The 23,481-nt window shown below is 43.4% G+C and overlaps 1 protein-coding gene across 1 annotated transcript in view; it reads left to right on the top strand.

Annotated features, from left to right (window-relative positions):
- LOC136942722 (homeobox protein Meis1-like) overlaps positions 1-10,311 on the top strand; it is a 38,630-nt gene extending 28,319 nt beyond the window's left edge. The window contains 4 exon segments of the mRNA XM_067235692.1: positions 1,944-2,002; positions 3,431-3,520; positions 4,557-4,654; positions 9,432-10,311. Of these exon segments, the coding sequence (XP_067091793.1) occupies positions 1,944-2,002; positions 3,431-3,520; positions 4,557-4,615 (208 nt within the window). The 3' untranslated portion in view covers positions 4,616-4,654; positions 9,432-10,311.
- Positions 10,312-23,481: the final 13,170 nt, after the last annotated feature.

Raw genomic sequence — 23,481 nt, 5'->3', positions numbered from 1 at the left:
TTTTTTTTTACTCTCTCCTTCTATCCATCTGTTTTCTCCCTCTCTTTTTTCATTTTTTTGTGCTGGCTTATTAACTATTAGTGTAAATGTGCCTCTCATTTCTCCCTCCCTCTCTCCCATCCCCTCCCTACCTCTCTCTTCTCTCCCTCCCTCCTCTCTCTCTCTCTCTCTCTCTCTCTCTCTTTGGTTGGTATCGTGAGAGAGACGCTCGTCCTTTGTTCATGCCCCCATGGTGCATCTGGCCTTGTATATGGGGGAATACCAGGACAGAAAATGCAGAGGATTTTTTTTTTTAAGGGTGGAGGGAGGAGGAAGGAGGAGGAGGAGGAGGAGAGGAGGTCAACAGTTAGCCAGCGATGGCCCACGGTTGAACCCCGGTCTGCTAAGGAGGGGTCTGGGTGAGAAGGGCAATAAAAGGAATGCCTAGGCCTCTCTCCCTTCACTCCTCCTCTTCCCCTCTCAGCCGGAGGTGGGGGAGGGGGCGGGGGGCGGGGGGGAGGTGGGTGATAAAACTCCAGACGTTCCCTCATTTGATGGTGCTCTGCCATGTCAGTGCATTCTTGCACTCCTCCCTTGCTTCTCTCCCGCTCTTCCGGGAAAGGTGATGTGAGGTTGAAGACCGAGGGATGGGAGGTGGCAGAGAGCGAAGGAGAGAGTGAAAACGAGGAAGACCCATAAAACAAGAGGGTACCATTCTGTAATTAGGGGGCGAGCAGAGGGCGTCACGGTCATCCCATTCTCTCTCTCTCTCTCTCTCTCTCTCACTCTCTCATGCCTCGCCCTACCCTAAACAGTCTTCAGTGTACAAAAGTTCTATTAGTGCCCCCTTGCCTTTTCAGCTTGAAAAGAGTAGCGTGGCCATTGTCGTCTCAAAGCCGACTAATTCCCCCCCTCTAAAGAAGAAATGGAAGTGTCCAGCGGGGGCAACAGCAGAAGCACATAAATCAAGACAGAACCCCCATGAGCCTTCACTCCTCCGGGTCAGTAAAGGTCATGGGGGCATTTCACAAGGGGTTAGGCAGAGCAAGGCCAGAATGGTGTGTGTGTGTGTGCGCGCGCATGTACTGTATATGTGAGTGTGTGCCTGTATGTCTGTGTGCGTGGTGCGTGCACGTGTGTGTGTGTTCCGTTGGGGGAGATTGTGAGTAGAGTGGCCATGTGCCTTTATTGGGGGCCACAGGGTGAAAGGATTGGTCCCGGGCTATGCTATATATGGCATATACACTGCGTGCAGGAACACGCACACACATACACACACAGACACACACACACGCACATACCTACACACTCCCAGTGGGAAAACAATATACTCACCTTGCACTGTCAAGACCCAAACAGCAGCTCTTTCTATCGGTAATGTTAACACATGTCAGCAAACAATTCCCACACAAACCCAGCTCTCGGACCACTGCCTAGTGTTTCAGAGACTCACCCCCTCGGCCCTTGTTGTTATGTGGATCCTCGCCAACTCATAGACGTGAGTCAACGAGTCTCAAACTCCCTGTGGAGAAATCCTCGCTAAGCCCGGCGCTCACAAAGACGCCAGTGTCTCGGCTCGGTTTGACAGCGTGTACGTTGCAGCCGCTCAAGTTTGTACAAGCCACGTTGCCCCTGTCAAACGTACACAGGACACAGTCTCGGTTGTTAAGGTGTGATTTCACACTGACACATTGACTCATCTGGAGGTGAAGTCTACATTAATGCTGCTGTTGTGGTGTTGTGGGAGGGAACGGGGGGTCGGGGAACGGGGCTGAGGTTCAACGGCGTGTCGCACCCGAGGATTCAAATCGGTGTCGTGTTTTACGTACAGTGATGTGAGAAGGTTTTTTTGGTGGGATCTCAAGATTGCGCAAACTGACCATGTCTCTCTCTCTTTTTTTTCTCTGTCTCTACATCTCCCCTTTTCTCGACCTCCCCTCTTTCATGCCCCTCCTCCCTGACAGGTTCATAAATGCGAGGAGGAGAATAGTCCAGCCTATGATCGACCAGTCGAACCGAGCAGGCAAGTCTCCTATAGTTACTGTATTCAAGTCCCGCAGGCGAAAGCCCTCAACAAGCCATGCATCTGGAGGCTCCTCAGCCGGTAAATACAGTAGTCCGCCCACCTCCCTACCCGGAACCCAACATAAACTACCTGGAACTCAACCAGAGTGACTGACGAACTAAAGAAGAGTCTGAAGACTTGTCTGGTGAACTAAAAAGAAATGCCATAAAACAACATTACCAGCATTAACTGCAGCACTAATCGATGTGACGTGCGATTGGGGTTTTGACGAGAACGTGATGAACTATTAATTTCCGAAAGCCAAAATCAATGATTAGTTCTAACACGGTGGGACTCACGTCCACAGCACTAGCAGTGTTCTCCACGAGGTCTTACCCCCCCCGCCCCCCCCGCCCTCTCTCTCTTTTTCTCGTTACAGAGGAAGGGGGAAAAATACTGCCCCACCCCCCTCGAAAAAAAAATACTCCAAACCAAAACACTTGAGAACTAGACCTCGTTTCTTTTTTGGGGGGGGAGGGGGGGGGTGACTCTTGTTTGGCTTTTCGGCCCCTGCCTTCCCACCCCTCCCTCACTCTATTTGCGGCTGCTGTGAGCGCTCCCTTGGTGCATGGCTTGGTTTGGACTGCCGTAAACTTTATTACCTGTAATAGGGGTCAGGGGTCACCCTGGCATTAGGGGCTCAGTAAAGTTCAAAGGCATTCAGTGAGGCCAAGCTCTTGTTTTTGCTCGAGTGACCCCCAAACAGCCTATATCGGAGGTAAGTGGATTTCTATGAGAAAGCAGAACAAGAGACGGTAGGGGAGGGGGGGGGGGGGGGGGGAGTAAGTTTCAGGTTTCTTGTTTCTTTTATCTGAGGCTGTGCTTCATTTTTTCAATTTGTGTCTGAGGACACTGCGGTCTAAATCTTGAGCTTAGTCAGCAGGCTGCATCAATGTTTGATATTGCCATATATTGTCTGTGAAAGTTATCTGGGATAAAAAAAAAAAAAATGTGCAACATTTCTTTAAATAGATATTGACTGGCATCTGACATTTTTCATCAAAGATGAATATTCAATGATAGCAGTAGCAGCACTTCCAGTAGTCCCAGACCCAGTGTACAGTTTCAGACACGGTCTTCAAGCGTGTTCGGATACGTTTAGAAAAGTTTCAACAGACAACTGGGTGCAGAGACACCCTTAAAAGTAAATGTGTCCCCCCCAAAAAAACGTATTGTACCAAAGTACAGCAGAGAACAAGCTGTTTGACAGTTGGTCCAGGCCAGGGGGTGGGGGAGGGAGGAGGGGAAGGCGTACTGAAGGACACCACCACCCTGTGTCGTGGAGAACCAACAGATGACGCTGCTTCAGCCACAGAATCTTAATTAAAAGCACTAATTGACCACTGTGCCCCCCCCCCCGCCCCCATTCCCTGTGCCCCTCCACAGTAAGTCAAGGAGCCCCCTATAACCCAGATGGTCAGCCGATGGGGGGGTTCGTCATGGACGGTCAGCAGCACATGGGAATCAGACCACCTGGTAAGACCCTCAGAGTGTCTCTCTCAGACTCTCTCTCCTTCTCTGGCTGTCTTCTCCTTCCGTCTCTGCTCTGGGTCTGGTCTGGGTGACTTGTTAAACACACACACGCTCTGCCTCAAGAAACGGCGAGCTGCACAGGTGTATTCAATCTTATTACACCCCCTTCCTTCTCCTCGCTTTCTTTCTTCCTCTCTTTCCTCTCTTTCCTCTCTTTCCTCTCTCTCTCTCTCCCCCCCTCCCTCCCTCCCTCCCGCCCTCTCTCTCCCTCCCTCCCTCCCTCCCTCCCTCCCTCCCTCCCTCCCTCCCTCCCTCCCTCCCTCCCTCCCTCCCTCCCTCCCTCCCTCCCTCCCCCCCTCCCTCCCTTCCTCCCTCCCTCCCTCCCTCCCTCCCTCCCTCCCTCCCTCCCTCTTATACCATCACACGTAATCCCAGAGTGCAGTCTCCACTAAGCCCCTCTCCTCCATCTCTCTATCCCCTGTTTCCAAGAATTTGGTCTGCTCTCTAGCCCTAACCCTCTCACTCTCTTCTCACAGTCAGCAAGTTTGGACTAAACAGCGAGCCTCCTTTTCCCAGTAATGCCCATCGTTAGTCTGCTGTACTGTAGGGCCCTGCTTTCCTTAAAGCTCCAGTAGGTGTTGTGGTTTGGGCATCCTTCACAGAGACTGTTTTGTATCACAATCTATATTTCCCCTCTCGCTGGTGCCCCACCGGTGAGATATCTTTGTTCAAACAGAAGCCAAGCCCTTCTAATCTCGCCAAAAGGAGGACAAGGCCATTAGAATACATGTAAAATGTTTTGCCGGTTTTGTCTATGCATTAGCCATGTAAATAACTTGACGTCACAAAGCCTCGCTTAAAGTGACCCTCATCCTTTATGTCAGGACTAGGACAGAACCGAATCTGTGACATGTCTAAGAGAGCTCCCTGAGGGACTGGTTGGGAGACCCTGTTGTGTTTGTTTGCGTCAGGAGATCGCCACCTGATTTGTCTCATGTGTTTGTTTTTGTTTCTCCTCCGTCTGTGCATGTCTGTGTAGGCCCTATGGGCGGGATGGGCATGAACATGGGCATGGAAGGACAGTGGCACTACATGTAGCCCTCCTCTAGGCCTGACAATCGCAAAGCAAACAGAGATGTAAGTACTGCTTTGACGCACACATCTTCTTTTCACACATTGTTTTGCGCACCACTTCTTTTTCGTTTTTTTCTTCCTCTCTCTTCCTTTCCGAACTCTTTTGCCTTCTTCTGACTGGTGATCCAGTCTGTGTCTGGGCCCTGGATGGATGTGTGTGTGTATGTGTGTGTGTACATCCATCAGCCACATAACTAAGACAGAAAAAAGATGAGAGATAGAGAGATATAGAGATAGGTTAAGAGAGAGAGACAAAAGAGAGAGAGAGAGACAGAGAGAGAAAGAGAGAGAGAGAGAGAGAGAGAGAGAGAGAGAGAGAGTGAGAGGAGGGTTTGTGTTGAATGGAAAGCAAAGGAAGTAGTGTAAAGGAGGAGGGTGGGGGGGTGGGGGGGGGTGGAGGAATGAGAATCAGGGGGTGGGCAGGTGGATGTTACCATGGCAACAGCCTGATTGGCAAAAATGTAAGCAGTCGGCAGCGGTGCAAGGAGAGGGGAGGAAGTGTGTCCCCAAAGTGTCGTCAATCTGTCCAGCTGCAGTTGATGCATGAGAGACATTAATATACTGAACCACGAAGACAACACAGACTGCAGGGAGCTCCTCTATCTCTCTCTCCTCTCTCTCCTCCTCTCTCCTCCTCTCTCTCCTCCTCTTCCTCTCTTGCCCCGGGGCCAAAAAGACACCCACAGAATTGTAGATGCACTGTCTACAGATTTCGCCATATCATAAGTACCATGTCGCGTGTTTAGAACAGAACCTATAGGACATGCATCACGGTGTGTGTGTGTGTATGGGGGTGTGTGTGTGTATGGTAATAGGATTACTCTTGGCACAGGGAGGGGACATAAACTAGTGCAAAATGAAGGTGGTACTCAGCAGGGTATAGAGCTTAGCCGGGCCTAATTGACTAGATCCAAATTAAATATGCCATCATCGGAGCTGTGACCAATGGATTTGACTTATTCAGTTTACAAAAATAGAGACCATTAACCCTCAGCAGAATGCCCACATGTGTGTGCAGCTCCAATGTGTGCGTTCCCCCTGTCTATTTCCCGTTGTCACTGTTCGCAACCTGGACAAAGAAACTCCGGATCATGCTCGGGGTTTTTGTTAGGCTCCATGTTGAAATGAGATGTTTTGTGTGTGCACTGTGTTTGTGTGTGTGATGTGGGATATTGTACTACTGTATGTACATTATTTTGTGCTTGTGTGTGTGTCTGTTTGTGTGTGTGTGTGTGTGTGTGTGTGTGTGTGTGTGTGTGTGTGTGTGTAAATGAGGGGTGATTTGCTCTGTCCAAGCAGTCTCTTACCAGCAGCTGCTAGCTTTCCCAGCAGGCCTTGCTTTAAACAGCCTCAATTTGCCTGCTGAATCCTGTAATTGGGCCACCAGAGGAATCTACCATGAGATGGGATGAGGAGAGAGGGATGGGGGGTAGACAGACAGAGACAGGCAGGGAGGGAGAGAAAGAGAAGGGGGGAAGTAAAAGGAGGTAAAGGGTGACAGAAATGTGTCGCCACTACCACAAAGAGCCTGGTTACTTCTTTATGGCTTCATCATCATCGCCCACAAATTCCTTCTAGCTTGTCTAATTTAAATATTGTTACTTTCCTTTCTAGGTCAATTAAATGTAAGTGATGTGTTATATTCTTTTATGACCAATTAAATTAATAGGTTATTACAGAGGGGGGAGAGAGAAAAAAAAGAAAAAAAACGTTATCTTATTTGATTAAGGGAGCATGGGTTCATTATATTTTATAAGCAATTTTCATTAGTTGGGTTGGAGATTCTTTTACCTCAGGGCTAAATTGAGCGGTTTGTCGCCCAGGAGAGTCCCAGGACCTAAAAGGGAAGGTGTGCCTAGCAGTCACACTCCAACATTACTTACAACTCAAGCCAATTAGTCCTGCTTAACAAGCTACGCTATGCTCTCTACCCAATGACGATTATGGAGCTTATAGCCTCGCCAAACAATACACCTGTCCATTGGGATAAAACCACGCAACTCAAGCAGAAGAGAGTTGAGGCTTTTAATAGAGAAAGAATGACTGTTTTATAACCCTGTCTCTCACTCACTCTCTCTCTTACTCTGTCTCTCCTCCATCCTGCCCTTTTTGCTTCCACAAAAATATTACCCTAGGGTGGCGCAAAAAACAGTAATTTTCATGTTCCAGGACAATGGTTATCACAGGGAGAGAGAATTAATTATAGGGTGTATGGAATTTTTGGCCCTCCCTTTGCTTTCCCCAAAACGTTGGGATGTTGGAGGCAGAATGCTTGAGTGAACTTTGTCTGTAACCCCTAGGCAGCCAATGCCGGCTGGAAATCTTTTGTCCGTGCCTCCGTTGCTCCAATCATTAAGCACAAGTTTGTTAACCTTTGATGGAGGGGTCACACCCCACCGCTACCCCCAGCCCCCATTCCCCTTTACCCACCACCACCTTCTTCCTGGTGGCTGAACTTTTACTTCTAATGAAGGGGTAAAAACAAGGTTCCGTCGGGGGATTTTGGCCCCTTGTATTGTCTGTGTGAATGTCCCCCCATTGATTCAGCCCCACAGGAATCCCACATAGAAAAGACTGAAGACCAGAAACTCAATGTATTGATTGGCTTATTAAAGGGGGAGAAAAAAAGAACAAACTGTTAGTGATGTCTGCTCCCTCAAGCATGTGTTCGCGTTTGTTCGTCCGCGATGAATACTTTCGTTGAGCCTGGAAAGCGTCGGTGGACGAACATAGCCCTAATACGAGGTTAGGATTGAATTAGATTGTATTAGAAGGTACTCAATTTCCCCCTTACGGTTTCCAACCGGGTGGCCTACCCCACAAGTAGGTCTCTCGCGCCTATCTTTCCAAACAGCCAGGTGAATGTTGAGGGAAGACACACTGTCAGTGGAGGACCCACGTCCACCCGTCCATTGTCCTCCGGCGACCACAGCTCTCTGTCCTTTTCCCAGCGGCCATTGTGTCCTCCTTAGTGGCCCTCTTAACCCCATTGTGTGTTTGGCACACGCGTGGACAAGCTTGTGTGGTCTCAGGTGACGCCTAGCAATGAGGCTCACCTCGCCTCTTTACTCTCAGCACAATGGCCCGCCTCTCTCTGTGGCATTTCTTCACCCAGAGATAGATTGGGGTTATTGTTCTCTCTGCAGTAGAGGTGTGTGGCTAGAGAAGGGGAAAGATGGATTCCTTTACCTCATTTTTCATCAGCAAAGGCTTCTGGCCTCGGTGTGACTTGAGAATGTTGTTTGTTTCGGGGGTTTTGATCGATGCGTTGCCCTCAAGATATTTGTACAGGAGGTAGATTAATTGACTCAGCAATTTGACATGATGTGCATGTTCATTCCTTTTCTATGGCTCAGATCAATAAATGATGAAGCATGTCTGTTGATTACCCATGAGCCTTTTGCGAATTCTGTGGAAGTAAATTGCTCATGGACACCGACATGGGGCCAGGTTTGGATAACTGAATGCATAACGGTGGATGGCAAGGTTTGCTAAATTTTGAATCAAATTTTTTTGGGGGGTTAACATAATTGGTTGTCGTCATCTAGAATTGCACTGGATTTAAGATATGTTTAATCCAGTGGACTAATTGTCCAATTAATTTATTGTGTGATAACTTTGGCTTTGTTTTTGTGTTTGCATATTTTGTTTGTTTCAAGAAGTGACAGTTACCTACTGTTAGCTTTTGGGTTCTGTTGCTATAGGTTACAAGTGTCCACAGCTCCCATGATCCAAATGTTCACATTAAAGTGACGTCATTGCCTCAGCCTTGTTATATTCATCCTAACTCTATGCCCAATTCATAAATTCTTAACTTTATGAGCAGGTCAGATTCTGTTCCTAGTTATCCAAATGGTTTTATTTGTTTGGTGTTTTACTGTTCTGTAGCTGTAATATGGCCAGTGGATCAAGATTTCTAACTAGACATTAAGCAAGATAAACAGGATTATCACATACGAACAACATCATGTGAGATCTACAGTTAAAGTAGATGAAGTGTGTTTAGTCTACACTGTTGTTACTGTAGCATTAGCGTGTGCTTGGGATTAACACACTAAAGCCCTCCAAGAGGACACACAAACATACACACAGTGACCGCTCTCATGACCCCGGTGAAGGGCAAGGCTAGATGCCCCGGATTAATGCACATACCGCTGCTCAGCGTGACGGTCTGGTCCCTGAGCACTCTGGTTCCTCGGGGAGGTCCAGCGCTGCCGTGTACAGTGTTCCCTTCAGTGTGTTCAGGGCAGCTACCAAGGCACACGGCAATCACATGGGGATACTATCCACTTTTGTCTGTGTTAGTGCCAGAGTCATTCTTAGAAAGAGAGGTTAGCCTTTTTTGGTGGCGCTTCACTGGCCTCCTGGTGCTTCGAGTATGCAGTGTTGATATGCGGTATTGTTAGCTAACTTTAGCCCTTTTTTGCAGTTGTAACTGGTGCATGCTGTTTCTGACTAATGTTTTAATGTATCCTGTACTGTGTGACCTCGTTTTTTCCTGACAAATCGGGCCTCGATCAAAAGCAAACCTGTGCTTGTGTGATTTGCAGATGTTGCATCTTTTCTTGTGTTAAGATTTCCGTAACATCTATTGTTCATTCCCCATTATTCCAACAAATGCCAGTTGAACAACACTCTTTTAAAACGTGTGCATTCTCTATTTCCAAGATTTCACCCCATGAGACAATTCTTGTCACATGATGACAGGTACATTCTTCAAGTTTTTACACACCAGGGTGAAACTCCTCACTCATGCACCATTTTGTTTCTCCTGTCCTAGGACTGCAGGGCAAACCAGGGGGTGACCTCTCACAGTGGCCCACTTGGCGCGGGGATGGGACAGCCTGACTACATTACCCAGCATCCCCGCTCCACCTCTGAAACCCAGGAAGTCCAAACTCCAATTCTGCTTATCCGCACCTTGGGCACATCCGCACCATCCAGGACCCCGCTCCGATCCCAACCCAGCCATGTTAATGCACAGAGAACAAATAAACATCCCTCCGATCCACCCCTGACCTGCGATGCCCCCACCAAGACACCCGTCGCCCATCTCCTGGACACCTCCCGGGTGGTAGACACTAACAGATTCCTCCATGAAAAGCGATTGCGATTGAGAGAAACAAAACAGAAAGAGACAGATTGGGGTTTTCAACCCTAAGGCAACCTTCTATAATGTACCAGACTCCTTGATTTAAAAGACTTTCTTCGGAGAACTCCACTCTTTGGGCAATGGATTCAAACCAAGGAGAAGCCAATGTCTGTATTTGCTGGGACACTAACAGAACTACGGGTGCCCTTGATAATAGGATTGAAGTGAGAAAGGAGAGAGGACAGTGAAAGACAGAGATAGAAAGTAAAACTATATCAACCCTGAAAGGGGAGGGAGGAAGAGATACTGTATACTGTTGTACAATTACGCTGGACTCTCACGAGAACTGGGAATTTAAGTATTGTAAATGCTATTGTATTGTTCTGCATATTATGTTGTTTCTAATAGATTTTTTTTTTTAAAGGATGTGAACTTTTTCTTTTGGTTTCTTTCCACACTATGTGTGTGCCGTCTCCCTAGACTTTGACCTCCTCCCTTTGGATCACCTTGCGTTTAAAAGAAACAAACAAAAAAACATATGTGAATAAACCAATAATTCGATCAACAAGTCATTTTCCGGGCCTTTTTTCTTTGGAATGAGTGGGCATTCTTGTGACAATGTTACACCTTGGATGTCCCGTTGAATTTTTGAATACCTCTAAACATGTCCCAGAATTCCATTGATGTACTCTTGGTCATGAGACTGAACATGGCATGTCCAATGAATTCTCTCCCCTATGTGTTTGAACTAGCTTTTGCTAAGGAAAAGTACACTATCTGAGGAAGTTATGGCGGAAAAGAAGCACATTAGTTTTGATTTACCAGCTGATGTACGAGCCACCATGAGACACAAGGGGCAGTACAAATGGTGTGTGTGTGTGTGTGTCTGTGTGTGTGTGTGATCAATGCATCCATTATCCAAATTCTTTAAAAAAAAACATGTATGGCAAGCATCGACTAGATTCCTTTGAGAAAAGTTTATTTCTCTCACAGCTGCATTTGGAGGAGTGTATGAACATGCTGTAAATAAATCTTTTTGTGCAAAAAATTTAAACTATAACCAATGGTGGAATCATGAGGATGTTAACTGGTATTATGCATTTATGTTGGATCGATAGTTAGGTATATTCACGTAGAGTGTGTGTGTGTGTGTATTGTGTGGGTGTATTTATTTTTTATTTTTTGTACAGTACAAAACAAATCCATGATAATATACACAGGATGAAGCACTGATAGTGTATATAAGTGTTTAATCTCTGTTTAACGCTTTCCACTTTTTCTATCTCCATCTCTCTCTCTCACACGCACACACACACACACAAACACTCCTTACTTGCTATTGATAGTCTACAATCTGGAACTCTAAACAGATCCCTGCTACTCCTTCAGTTAATAACAGAGAGGGAAACATGGTAAGCATGAGATAAATTCATGAAAACCCATGAATCTTTTTTTTATCATTATTATACAATTACTGCCATAATGTGGTCAACAGCATCAATGGGTTTAGCTATAGGCTGTACTAAGAAAGCATTGGAATAAATTAGTAGGTTTGTGTTTGGACATAGAGTCAAGGCTACTAATGTGTAGGCAACACAAAACAAACATAAAGGCAGACTATTCATGAGTGTTTTCCTTGATCTGGAGGTGGGGGTAGTTAGAGGCTAAAGTTCCAAAAAGAAAGGATAGCCCCTACTTTTGCATTATTGCCAAAAACATTTCCAAAGAGAGATCGGTCTCCTCTCACTCGTTATTGCATCCAGTCAAAGGCTCCGTGAAGAATGCTGAAAACAGTGCACTCGGGCCGCTTGTTGTTTCCTAGATACACTAAAGTCAGTAGCATGAGTGGTGAGAAAAGTTGACTTGATAGAAGACCGAAAGTTTATTTTATTTTAATAGATACATCTCGAAGAGCAGCACTGAATCTTAAGTCCGGTTTTCAAAAGAGCATGTAGCATACAAGAGACTGACTGTTGTGTTACAGACAATATGCGCACATAAATCGTTTCGCTCTCCCTCGAACTTGCAGTTTTCCGTAACTATTGTATTTTAACTGCCTTTGCCTAACCGACTACTATTTACACTCAAGAAACCCGCCTTAAAAACCCAGACGACGTTTTAATTGCATCGCCTCTTCTTCATAGCTCGAGACTCAAGGGCTCTGAAATTTGAATTCCTGAACCGTTCGCCGTTGGGAGCTGTGGAGACACAAGCAGATAAATCCCATGTTTGACTGCCATCTTTAGGGGGCCTGGGTAACTGTCCACAAGGGGACATTTTTAGAGGAGACGTCATACAACATTCAAGAAAGACATGGAGGATCGTCTCGCTTTTTCCGCACACAAATGTCTTTTAAAGGGTGCAATCATTATTTCCTTTGGTAGGCTAATCTATTCCTGCAAATTCTAGAACAAGCGATAATTAAAAATATTTAAAACAAATGTCAACGTTGCACAATATCGTTTCATTTTTGTTAAAATGGTAACAGCCCCATTAAATAGTTTTAGATGTTTGTTTTCCCCAAAGCTTTTTCTTATCGCTGACTGAATAATTGCTAAATAGTTTTCTGGATGACAATAAGGTAGCACAGGGCTGGAGTGTATGATTTAAATAAGAGTCGGAGGTGCTTTTCATAATGTTATTAAAATTAGTTTGTCTTTTAAATAATTGGGAAGAGTGTCAAATAGCATGCACACCATCAACATTCTCTCTTTCTTTCTCAAACACAGACACGCACACAAACACAGTGACCGCGAAGTGAACTGTCAATGTAATGGATGGAGGAGAAATGTGTTCCAGAACTGTGGAGGTGCCCGAACAGGCCTGTCTTCCTACCATAACAACAGAGCCGGGCTGCAACGGTCCCACCGGTCTGTCATTCCTGTTCTATAGATAAAATGCTTTTGGTTCCTTTCGCAAAGTTACACAAGCATCTGCATGTCACAAATTGTATTGCTTGTGCCTACGCTCAGACAAAACTCCTTGGCAATGCAGTGTAATCCATACAACCATCTATGAATAGACAAATATGTTCTTATCCATGCTCAAACTAGTCATGTTTGATTAATCTAGGTTAGGTTTAGACTATACAATACCCATTAAGGTTTTTTAAAGAATATATATATATATATATTAGTTTACAATAATATTTCAAACAAGTAGTAGGCCTAGCCTATAGATGCGTAATATTAATATAGCCTAGGCCTACTGTGATATAGGCTATTAAATATGAAAATACATGTTTTTAGGAGCCTTCGCCAATTATGTTGCATAGTTCAAATATATAGGCTAATAAAAGTCATATTTGTAATGTAGCTATTGAATTGAATGTAATGGAATTCATTTGCTTTTTTTTCTAAAACTATTAAATATATCAGCATAAAAGAGCAGAACGCAGAGCCTATAATTAAAAGCTGTATATGCTAATTTAAATGACATCCTCTACTGATTAGTATTTGCGTTTCCAAAGTCTTTACTTGAAATGAAAAAGTTGCTTATGTTTCTGGGCCAAACGGAGAGGACGGTGTCTTTTCAACCAAGAAATAAATTGCATTCGAGGCAAATCAAGAGTGTCTTATTCGTTGATAGTAATATATCCAATAAAAAGGACTCCATGTAGACAACGATGAATAGGCTATTCATGTGGATATACGCTCTCTGTGTAGTAAATAACATTTTAAAAAAACAGCCTAGGACCTGCACGTCAATGGGCTACTAATATAGGTCTAGGACCACTGTTGATGAGATTAATATAGGCAGATGATAACCTATTAGGGTATGCTCTGGCATCAAGCTACACAACAACAGCTCCCAGTCTCAACCTCAAACTTCACCGTTAGACCTTCAAAGGTCGTGTGGCAGCTGGTTTAGAAACAAAAGAAGGAAAGGGGGGAGAAAAAAGTCTGTAGGGAGAAAGAAAAAGAGAAGAGAAGGACTGTTCAGCTCCGAGCTGGAGCCATTTTGGATGTCATCTGTTTCCTTGGCGACTGGGCCCGGCCCTCAAAAGCCCCTTGGGCGCGCGGATTGTTTGAGAGAAGCCCGCTATTTTCTGCGCTATCATTTATCACTGTCACCACATAATGATTCCCCTCGCAGCTCCTTATTGATGTTTGTAATTGCATTATCTCATAAGGGGGATGATCAATGGAGCCGAGCAGAGCATCGCAGGGTCAGGAGATGCCGGATTGCTGTTTGTCCATTTAATACAACAGGCGCTCATTATCCGTCCAAGGCTGCATCTTGTAACGCACTCAAGCAGGATTTCGCCTGCTCTCCACTGAGATTTCACAGAGAATCTCGTTTCATTTGTTTAACCCCAAGACACCGTTGATAAAATTTACAAATACAAGAGAGACTGAAACAGGGAGTAAAAATAACACGATTACGCACGTGGAGATGTGTTGGAAGATTGAGCAAATACATTTCCAAAGTTAAGGGTGTCTTTTGAAATGGGTCGAGGGTTGGATAAGGCAGTAAACCGTCTGAGCTGGTTAAGTATTAAACGTTTACCCTAAAGAGTCAAATGGCCAGGAAGACAGAGAACACAAGTAAATGACTTGATAAGAAAATTGTGGTGTTAGCTCTATTTTCGATCAATCTGACAGGTCAATTGATATTCCTCAACGAGGTAGGCTATGTTATTGCTCTAAAGTTTCTAAAGAAATGTCCATAACAAGGCTAAGCTTGGTAGAACCATAATAGCTGTTGACATCCACGTAGAGAAAATGAAGTCATAATATCATATTTCAGAATCCAGAGAGACTTTGTGTTCAGCCCTATACCCCTCTCTCCAAAGGACCATAAGGAATACCGACATGTTACTCCGTTGTGAATAACAAGCACACTCTCTCTCTCTCTCTCTCTCTCTCTCTCTCTCTCTCTCTCTCTCTCTCTCTCTCTCTCTCTCTCTCTCTCTCTCTCTCTCTCTCTCTCTCCTTCTGTAGGCTTCGTGTGATTTCCTTACAGAATTATTGGTCTTACGCAAGATAAAATTGTATATTTATGTTTTTAAGATGATATGTTGTTTGAAGAGTTATGCATGTATTTAATGAAGAACATTGATATAGCAGAAAACCACTTGATTGGGATGTTATCCCTGTCTGAGTATATTCCGTTAAAATCTGATTCGTGCAACAACGAAAGAATATTCTTTAAATGCATTTCTGTAGGCCTACCTGTATCTTTTCTTTTTAACAATAGCCTACTGTTTTTTATAACATATATATTATTTGTGACTAACAAAACAAAACAAAAAACGTTTGTTTGGTTTCATAATTTTACGTTATGTCAAATGCATCAATTAATGGCATTTTGTAAATATTACCCATGCATGTCCTAAGCGTGCAGCTCGTCTCCGGCTCACAAGGAGCCCTGTCAACAGTTATGCATGTGGATGTGTGGGGGAGAGGTTGGAGACGTGAGTGCCGGTGTGTGCTAGTTCGTGCTAGCCACAGATGCAGTGTTTCTATGGAGATCATTATTCTCTAGCAAGTAAATCGAGGTCAACCCTTTTATTTCATGCGCTGCGTTTGTTGTTAAAGCTTTTTCTTCAACATTACATTTTGAAAACCTTTACGCATACGTAGCCTAACATTATAGGCCTTTTCCTTAGCCAAATAAATTCAAAAACAAAATGTGCTGCTGCGGTTCACTGACAATAGCGTCCCAATACGAACTAAATAATAACCAATGAGTCTGGTACTATGGGGCCATCACGACAAACAAATAGGCTATTGGAAAAACTGTAGCATCTGCATCGCTCTCTCACTCTCTTTCTCAGGCGTGCTCTCTCTGGCTGCCTCTTCTCTCGCAGAAGTAAAGGAAGGTCACCTTGGCAGTGGATACCAAAAGGCAAGGCCATGGGAGCCGGGGAGAGGGGCACCTCAGATATCAGACGCGAGAAGTGCGCGCCAGGTCGACTTCTGCTCACCTGGTGAGACCGAATCCAATAATAGCGACGACCGTGTTAGCCTTTAATGAGAGCCCCCCTCGACCCCCACCTGCTCCCGGGGATAATACCGACAGTCCCAATGAATACCAAAACGCACTCAGCATCATCTTCCCTCTCGTCTTTCTCCGGTTATAAGTATTATGTTTCACATTGTACAATAAGTACTTATGTTCGCGCTTGCTTTGATCCTGGCGCGCCTGGAGAAAGCACCTGACAGTGAACTATGACGCAACTCTGGTGAGACAGAAAACAAACCCCGCAGTCGAGGACATTAGACAGTGCCTTCACACACTGTCTCTTTGAGTCCCTTCCCAGGTGTGAGATTGGAATGAGATTAGAAACGTTAAGGCTCCAAAAATTATAGAATCCCTTCTAGATGGTTTGTGCATAAAATGTCAACCAAAACACCCACCTTTCTTTGTCACAAATGACATCATAAAAGCACTGAATATTAGCTATAGACAATAATTAGCTTAAATTTATACAAATCAAACAATTCATCATAATAAATCACGGTAGCTAAAGCCTACCCTTTTCTTTTATATTTTTATTTTTATTAGGCTATATGTGTGTTATTATCATGCACTCTATGAGTTACATATCCTAGAAAAAAAACCTGCTATTATATCTTGAAACTTGGTCATGGTGGAAAATATAGGTTGGTCAGCGGCTTCTTTTCAAATTTGAATACTTCGCCCTTAGGCCTATGGGCCCAGATCGTTTTAATCTGTCTGTCCTAAAATGAACATGGACCTACAGCTCAAACTTCATTCATTGTACTGAAGGTTAAAAACTACTGGAGTAGGAATGACCTCCAAAAGTAAACACTGGCAACGCAAGTTGAGACAGGACGCAGGAGTGCGGCATTCCAGCCATAACACAACATGATAAACTGGAGGCCTGAAGCCACCTATTCTGTTCGTTTGCATTTACTTACAATCTCCACCTACGCTGACCCATTCGATAGACTAACTTTATGAAAACTAAACTAATAATTTAACTTCATCTTGTGCTATGGGGGAAATGGTATCAAATTTTACATTAAAACAATTCATTTTTGAGAATGTAAGTCGACTGCAACTTTTATTAAGCTGCCAGGGAATCAGAAATGTTGTTAGGCTAACTGAAGAAAACAGTAGAAATGATAGTTATGTGGTGTGATGCAACTGTCTTTCACGTTTTAACATGCCACGTGAATGTAAATGTGTGTGACCTCCAGTAGGCTACGGGACATCGTTGAGCCTAGACTTGTTTGCATTGAGCAACGTTAAGGCTAGAAAATGGAAACACAATCTCCAACACAGGCCCTACATTCCTTATATTTATCAAATTGGGACCGTCCCACCATCTCCAGGCATTAGTGATTCAACAATACAATTGCAGCGAGAACGTCGTATGTTCTCACCTTGTCAGTTTGCGACGCCGTACTTCAGGCGCGCACGTGTTAATCAATTCAGCAGACTTCCCCGCCATTGTTATTCGTTGTGGATCATTTCGACAGCAATTTAAATGCATATCAGCGAGAGCATTGTTTGTAAAAAAAAAAAAAAAGAAAAGCTGATTCGGTATCAACTTTTCAGAGACTTGCTGAACTGTGCTTTATCGTTTTTAACTTCTACGTTTGACTTCTGTATTGTTAGGTAACTTATGTGCTCTTATTGTCCTGATTAAGTTCTCAGTTAGCATATTAAATCATACATGATCTTTTATCTTTCATGTTCGTGTAGAGTCTGATGAGAAAATAAAGTGCACAGACATTCATTGCATCCATTACAATGTATAAACTACAAACTTCAACTATCCATTTATACCTGCTGCTTGTCAACTCTGTCTCGTTGCTATTATGTAAATAACTGGAACTCTAACACAGTTTCCCTACTGTGTTATTGACACTCTTTCACCAACTGTGAATTAGGACTGTAGTCATATTCCAAAAGACTGGGGTATAAGAGTTTTAAGTCAGTCACACTTCTAGGCTACAGCTACCCTGCCAGAGTAAAGTATTTTTTTTCTCCAGTAGGCTATGCCTACAACTTGCTTCATTGTTTTTCCTTGTCTCCATCAACCTCAGAGATCGCATCGCGCAATTTCCAAAGCAAATCTTAGCCAGGGGAGCGAAGGAGGGTGCCTTAAGGTCCAGCTCCACAGAACACTCAGTGCCGTGCTATGCTTGCCTTCTGCACAATTTATGGACCATGGACAGTTTGTAAGAAGCAATGTAGTCTATCAGAGAGGCAGGCGGATTGAGCACAAGGGGGACGTTTCCACGCAGGAAGCAGTGTTTTGGAATAATACGCACCCTGATAAAGATGTTTCCCCCGTGACGTAAAACGGCGGGGAGCCCGAACGGCCACTTACTATTTCCGACCAGATATGAAGGAGGGTCTTTTGAGTCATGTTTATTTACTGTAGGTCTAATGGATGCAATAAAGTTTAAATTGTGTGTGGTTCGAATGAGTTTCTTGTTGAGTTTTAGGAACCAATACAAACAAATAAATGTAGAACAAATATGATGTTTTAATATGATGCACTCACTGTGGCTCGTTTGTGTTAAGTTATGAAGTTAATTAAAAACAGCAAAATAAAAACACAAAGCTAACTCAGGTAAATTTATCGTGACCATAAAGCAATACAAACACATTTTGTATGTCTAGGCCCAACTAAAAAGCCATGAAAACAGTTATTGTCAGTACTTTAAACAGCAGATTCCCTTGGAACATGACCCACTTGTAATATGACACCACATCAATTGTTATGCCTGTCAAGTTGCAGACATACGTTAAAATACTCCTTCTTTTGAACTCCAAATGAGACTCAACTGCTAATGCAGCAACACTTAATGGAAGCCACAAGAATGATTGATAAAAGAACACCCTATCTAACTTTTATAACTTCACAGCTGTCAGGGGTTGGAGTCAGAAGGACAGCTTGTTATGCAAATGTCTGACGTGGCCAAGTAACAATAACAGGCAGGACAGAATCTGACATCAATGAAGACACCGCTTGTCTTCTTGGACACTTTCTCTTGTTGCGTTTGCAGTGCATTTGCATGTGTGTGTGTGCATGCGACAGAGAGGGAGAGAGAGATGAAATATGGGGTTATTTTTCATCCATGTGTGACATAGTTGAGTTTAGTGTTTAATGTAACTTGGGGGGATGTTTGAATCCAATTGTGGATACACTAAGAGCTTGAAACAGAATGCCTAAATAGTGAAAGAGCTCTAAGATATAAACCAACTAGCTTTGTTTTCGTGTTCGGTGGCTGGCCATGTCAATGAAATATCCGCTGAGATAAGAGACACTATCCCAAGACTGTACATTTCACAGAAAGCTTTTAGCGGTGAACAGAAGAGGGTATTGTTAAGCAGTGTGATAGATGAATTGTAGGAATGTTTGTGTTAGCCACTAAAGCACTGTTAAATGTATTAGGGTTAAGATAAGCAGGGTCCCAGTCAGCAAATGGAACGAACACCAATGACAATTTCAAGGTAAATAATAAGCACCTATGTGAGTGGGTAACCTGAGTGGCACCTTTCAGGTGGTGGTGTGAAATGACTTGGTGCATGAGTGTGTGTGTGTCCACTGATGTACCACAATTCTGTGGAAGATTGGAGCACAGGGCCAGTTATATAATATACTGTATATAGGAACCTAGTCTTTACAAAACCTCACCAGCAACATCCCGATGTCTGATGATCCAGCCAGTGTCCCCAGGAAGGCCATCTCAAAATGTATAGTCTACAGTCTTCAGCATGCGAATAGCTAGAATGTATTTCAAATCCTGACTTAATGTAAATCCTTGTACTAATGAAATTGTACCAATTTCACGGTGCTATGAAATTGTACCAATTTCATTAGCGGCATCGGCTCCTATGCTCAAGCTAAAGACTCACAATATGCGCACATTGCAGTAAATGACTAATTTGAACTGTGCTAGTATACTCAACATATTGTACTTAGATGCAAGACACTGTATTGGCAGAGCATTGCTGTTGGTATAACCTTGGTATAACCTCAGGATAGCAGGCTTTCTTTTTTAAAGCGTTCTACATTGCTGTCAAAATGGAATGACTGAACCTCTTCAATGCACCCTGTCTAAATGCTTCTCTCTCACCACGACTAGTAGTCCAGACCAAGGCTCTGTTCTTCGCCACAGCCGGTAACTTAACAGATGAATTGTGGTTGAGCGTTAAACTGTACTCAAGCCACAGTCAATGTTTATGTCTACCAATCAAGTGCAATGTGTTTATCTTATATGGTATTGTAGGGGTTCTGTCTTTCTAAAACATGCCAGACAGGGACAATTGATGGGGCGGGGCTGCATCTGCAAAAGTTAAAAAAAGAAATACTAATGTCTAGATTTAGTTGGAAATGCAAAACGTGGTGCAAAAGGGGGGAAGGTGTACTGATAAGGATGGAAAACTTGGAGATTGAATGTAAAAATTGAACGAAATTAGAACATACTGTTGTGTAATTGAGAATGTAACTGCACCACAGTCACCTGTGAGAAAAAGAACACCTGGAGTATAGCTTCTGATATGATATGTCCCAAGGAAGTCTACTCAGTGCCACCTTCGACATCCCTTGAAATGGAATCTTACAGGGACCAAACTAAAGAAGTTCTGAGATTTGTCTACTTTTTCTTTCTTTCTTTTTCTCTTTCTTTTTCTCTTTCTTTTTTTCTTTCTCTTTCCTTTCCCTCTGTCTGTATACACACACGATCATGTGTGTGAGTGACCCCAGTTTGTGTGCTTATGTGTGTGTGTGCAGATTAAGGGAAGAGATTAGGCTTCTTCTCCCTGCCCTTGCCCCATTGGCAACTTGAGCCTCTTTGTGGGGAAGTTTGGGGACCCAAACGGTTTTGTCCTTGTAACCACATGTGAGTGCAAAGCAAACAGACATTTAATCCTGATGGACAGAAGGACTTGACATCAATTTGTCTCCGGGGTGGAGACCCAAGGCCCTGCACGGCCAGTTCCCCCTGGCCTCTCCCTCCTTCTCCTCCCTTTCGTCCCCCTTCTCTCTTTTGTCTTCCTCATTTTGGATTAAAGCTGGAGTTGTGTAGGACCACCTCCTCCATGGCCATTCCTCTCCTCTCCAATTTTTCTCCATTCATAGTTAGACTGTGTAACTGTGTGGCTTCAAGGCTGCTTTGAAACTCACACTTTGGAAAGCAGACAAGGAAATGGGATGTGAACACTTTAGAAAAACGTTTTAAATTAATTAATCATAAAAAATATATTATATAGTAGGCAGTGTTTGTAGATCTTGTACATTTCTGGCATACACTTGGTTACCTAAGCCCCAAAAAATGTAGATTCAGCAAATAATGAAAAAATAAATAAAAAGTTGCATTATACAGTACTAGTGAAAGGTAAATAAATCAACCACCCAATTAACCACAAACAAGTGATGTAGATTGGAATTTTTGTGATCGAGAGACTGAGAGAGCGACAGAAAGAAATGTAGGCAGGGTCGTAGAGGCAGTATTGCATAGGTAAACCTTAGTAAACTTGTTGCTTTCTCGTACATTTCTCCTTTATTTTCCCCCCTTCTTTTCTTTCTTTCCTCCCCCCCTCCACTCTTTCAAGGTAAAAGACGACAGAGGAGAAAAAAAGGTCCAGGGGTGAAGCAGAGGACACAGTGTCTTGTAAAACATATGCACTTAATATTAGGGACATAAAACTTGTTAAATGACAAGCTATTTTGGAAAATAGAAAGAGAAATATTTATGTGTCTGGCCCTGGATAGAGTGCTGTTTTATCCCTGGATAGCGAGGACCTGCCGGGGCACAGGTAACAACTGTCAACACACTAAGGGAGCATACTGCAGGGACTGTGCGCACTCACTGTCAGATCAGACATCCATGTGTGTCCCACGTTTTGAGATGGCTATACAACGATACAGCACACAAAAATTAACAATGGTGACAGGTCCAATGTCTGGACTTGATTAAAAAAAGAAAAAAAATCCTGAAAACATTTTGCTTGGGTCTTACGTTTTAAATGCATCTGCACAGTGCTAGCTTGCTACACATTGAACACCCTCACTGATGACAAGGGGGGGAGAAATGAGAGGTGAAGAATCAAAACAGTGTCTACAAGGCGCTATGATTGAAAAGCTGCGAAAAGCAATTATGATTGGGAGAATGTGCAGGCCTCTCGTTTTAGAGGCTGGCAAGGATCGTAAATCGTGTGGCGGTTTCTGTTCGCTTTGAGTTAACCTTTCTGTGCCCCCCAGAGCTGGACTGGGATTTCCATACCCCCCTACAACTGAAGATAAGCCACATACAACCCCATACATTTACATTGCCAGAACAACACCACTGTGTATTTGAACACAGTTCTAGTACGAAAAGCACTTCAACACTTTGAACCATACAACCACGTAAGAAAACGAATGAAACAGCAGTGGGAAATGAACAATGTAGTACATTTGCAGTACCATGCCACATGATTGTATGATTGTACTCTGCACCGATGATGCAACCCTTCTCGACAACATGTCAGCTTTCAGAAATGTGGATGTTAAGAGAAGGAATCCTGTACAGTGATGGGCTGTGGTGAGCAGTGAAAGGTTTGGCTGGACAGGGCTGGTCGGCTTGGCTCTTGTACACATATTCCTCTCTGCTTGCAGTCTACTGCTGGTGTTCTGTCAATAGGCAGATGGATGACTGTTTTCAAGAAAATGTCATTCAGGCTAACACGCATCAAAGTCTGACTGAAAGGATGATTATACCCACCATATTTTAATTAGTGTTTTGATTCACTCATCCCTACCTGAATAAACCATACCCGAAGGTTTCCCCTCAATCTTCTACAATGGCTGCCGGTCGCGGGTTCAGAATTAACTGCTTTTGGCGCAGCATTTAAGTTGGAGACGCATGTGAGCAATGGTCATAAAGCATCAGTCATATGACCATTCAACATTTTACCATCTTTAACAGAGACATAAAAGAGAAATGCAAGACATTTTGACAATAAAACAAGAGGAGATTTTTAAGAGGATGTTTTAGGTCAATAGGATCAAATACAGGGATACTGAAACACACTATGGATTGTTTCAGGGCAAAGTTGGATACATTACATTTCTAGTTAGACTTTTTAAACCCACTGAGGATATTTTGGAGAAGAGGATGTACAAGAGGAACATCTGTTAAAGGCAATCTTTTTGTTCATCTAAGGCCATTTTATTCTAACCTGAACCCTAACCCATACTTGCACCACTCAATATGAATGCCTAACAATGTAACATTCTTTCAAACCTAATTAAACTCTTCGGTTGAATAGCTAGCCTTAAACATAAAAATTTAGCATAAAAGTCCAGTACTGTAGTTAACAATATTGCTATATATAGTTGATGTGCCATCATGATGTGTCCAGTAAAGATATAGAGTTGTTTGAATCATCAATAACCCCAACCGTAGCAGAAATATTTAATACATTTAACACAGTAAAAAAAGTGAGAAAAAAAAACATGTCAGAAATCAAATTGAGTACAGTTTATGGTCAAACAACTAGGTTCCAAAGTTATGTAACTACAACATATTGTTGTTCAGTTAATGTACAATTAAGTTGTGCTGAATTAATATGAATGTATGAAATGTATGTCATTTAATCTCCTCCCAGACAGTTTCAGCATGTATTTCAGCCTTCGCCTAAAGAGAATCTCTCAGATGTACCTCTTTAATGTAAACCAGCATGTACATGGAGCGAGTTACATACAGTATGGCGATTTATGGTCTATTTGATCTTGAGGGAGAAAGTGTGATGCAGTGTGAGCGTGTCG

This window comes from Osmerus mordax, chromosome 5, assembly GCF_038355195.1.
Source record: "Osmerus mordax isolate fOsmMor3 chromosome 5, fOsmMor3.pri, whole genome shotgun sequence".
Lineage (NCBI taxonomy): Eukaryota > Metazoa > Chordata > Actinopteri > Osmeriformes > Osmeridae > Osmerus > Osmerus mordax.
Note: the sequence above shows the minus strand (reverse complement) of the source record. Positions and strands in the feature narration are given on the sequence as shown.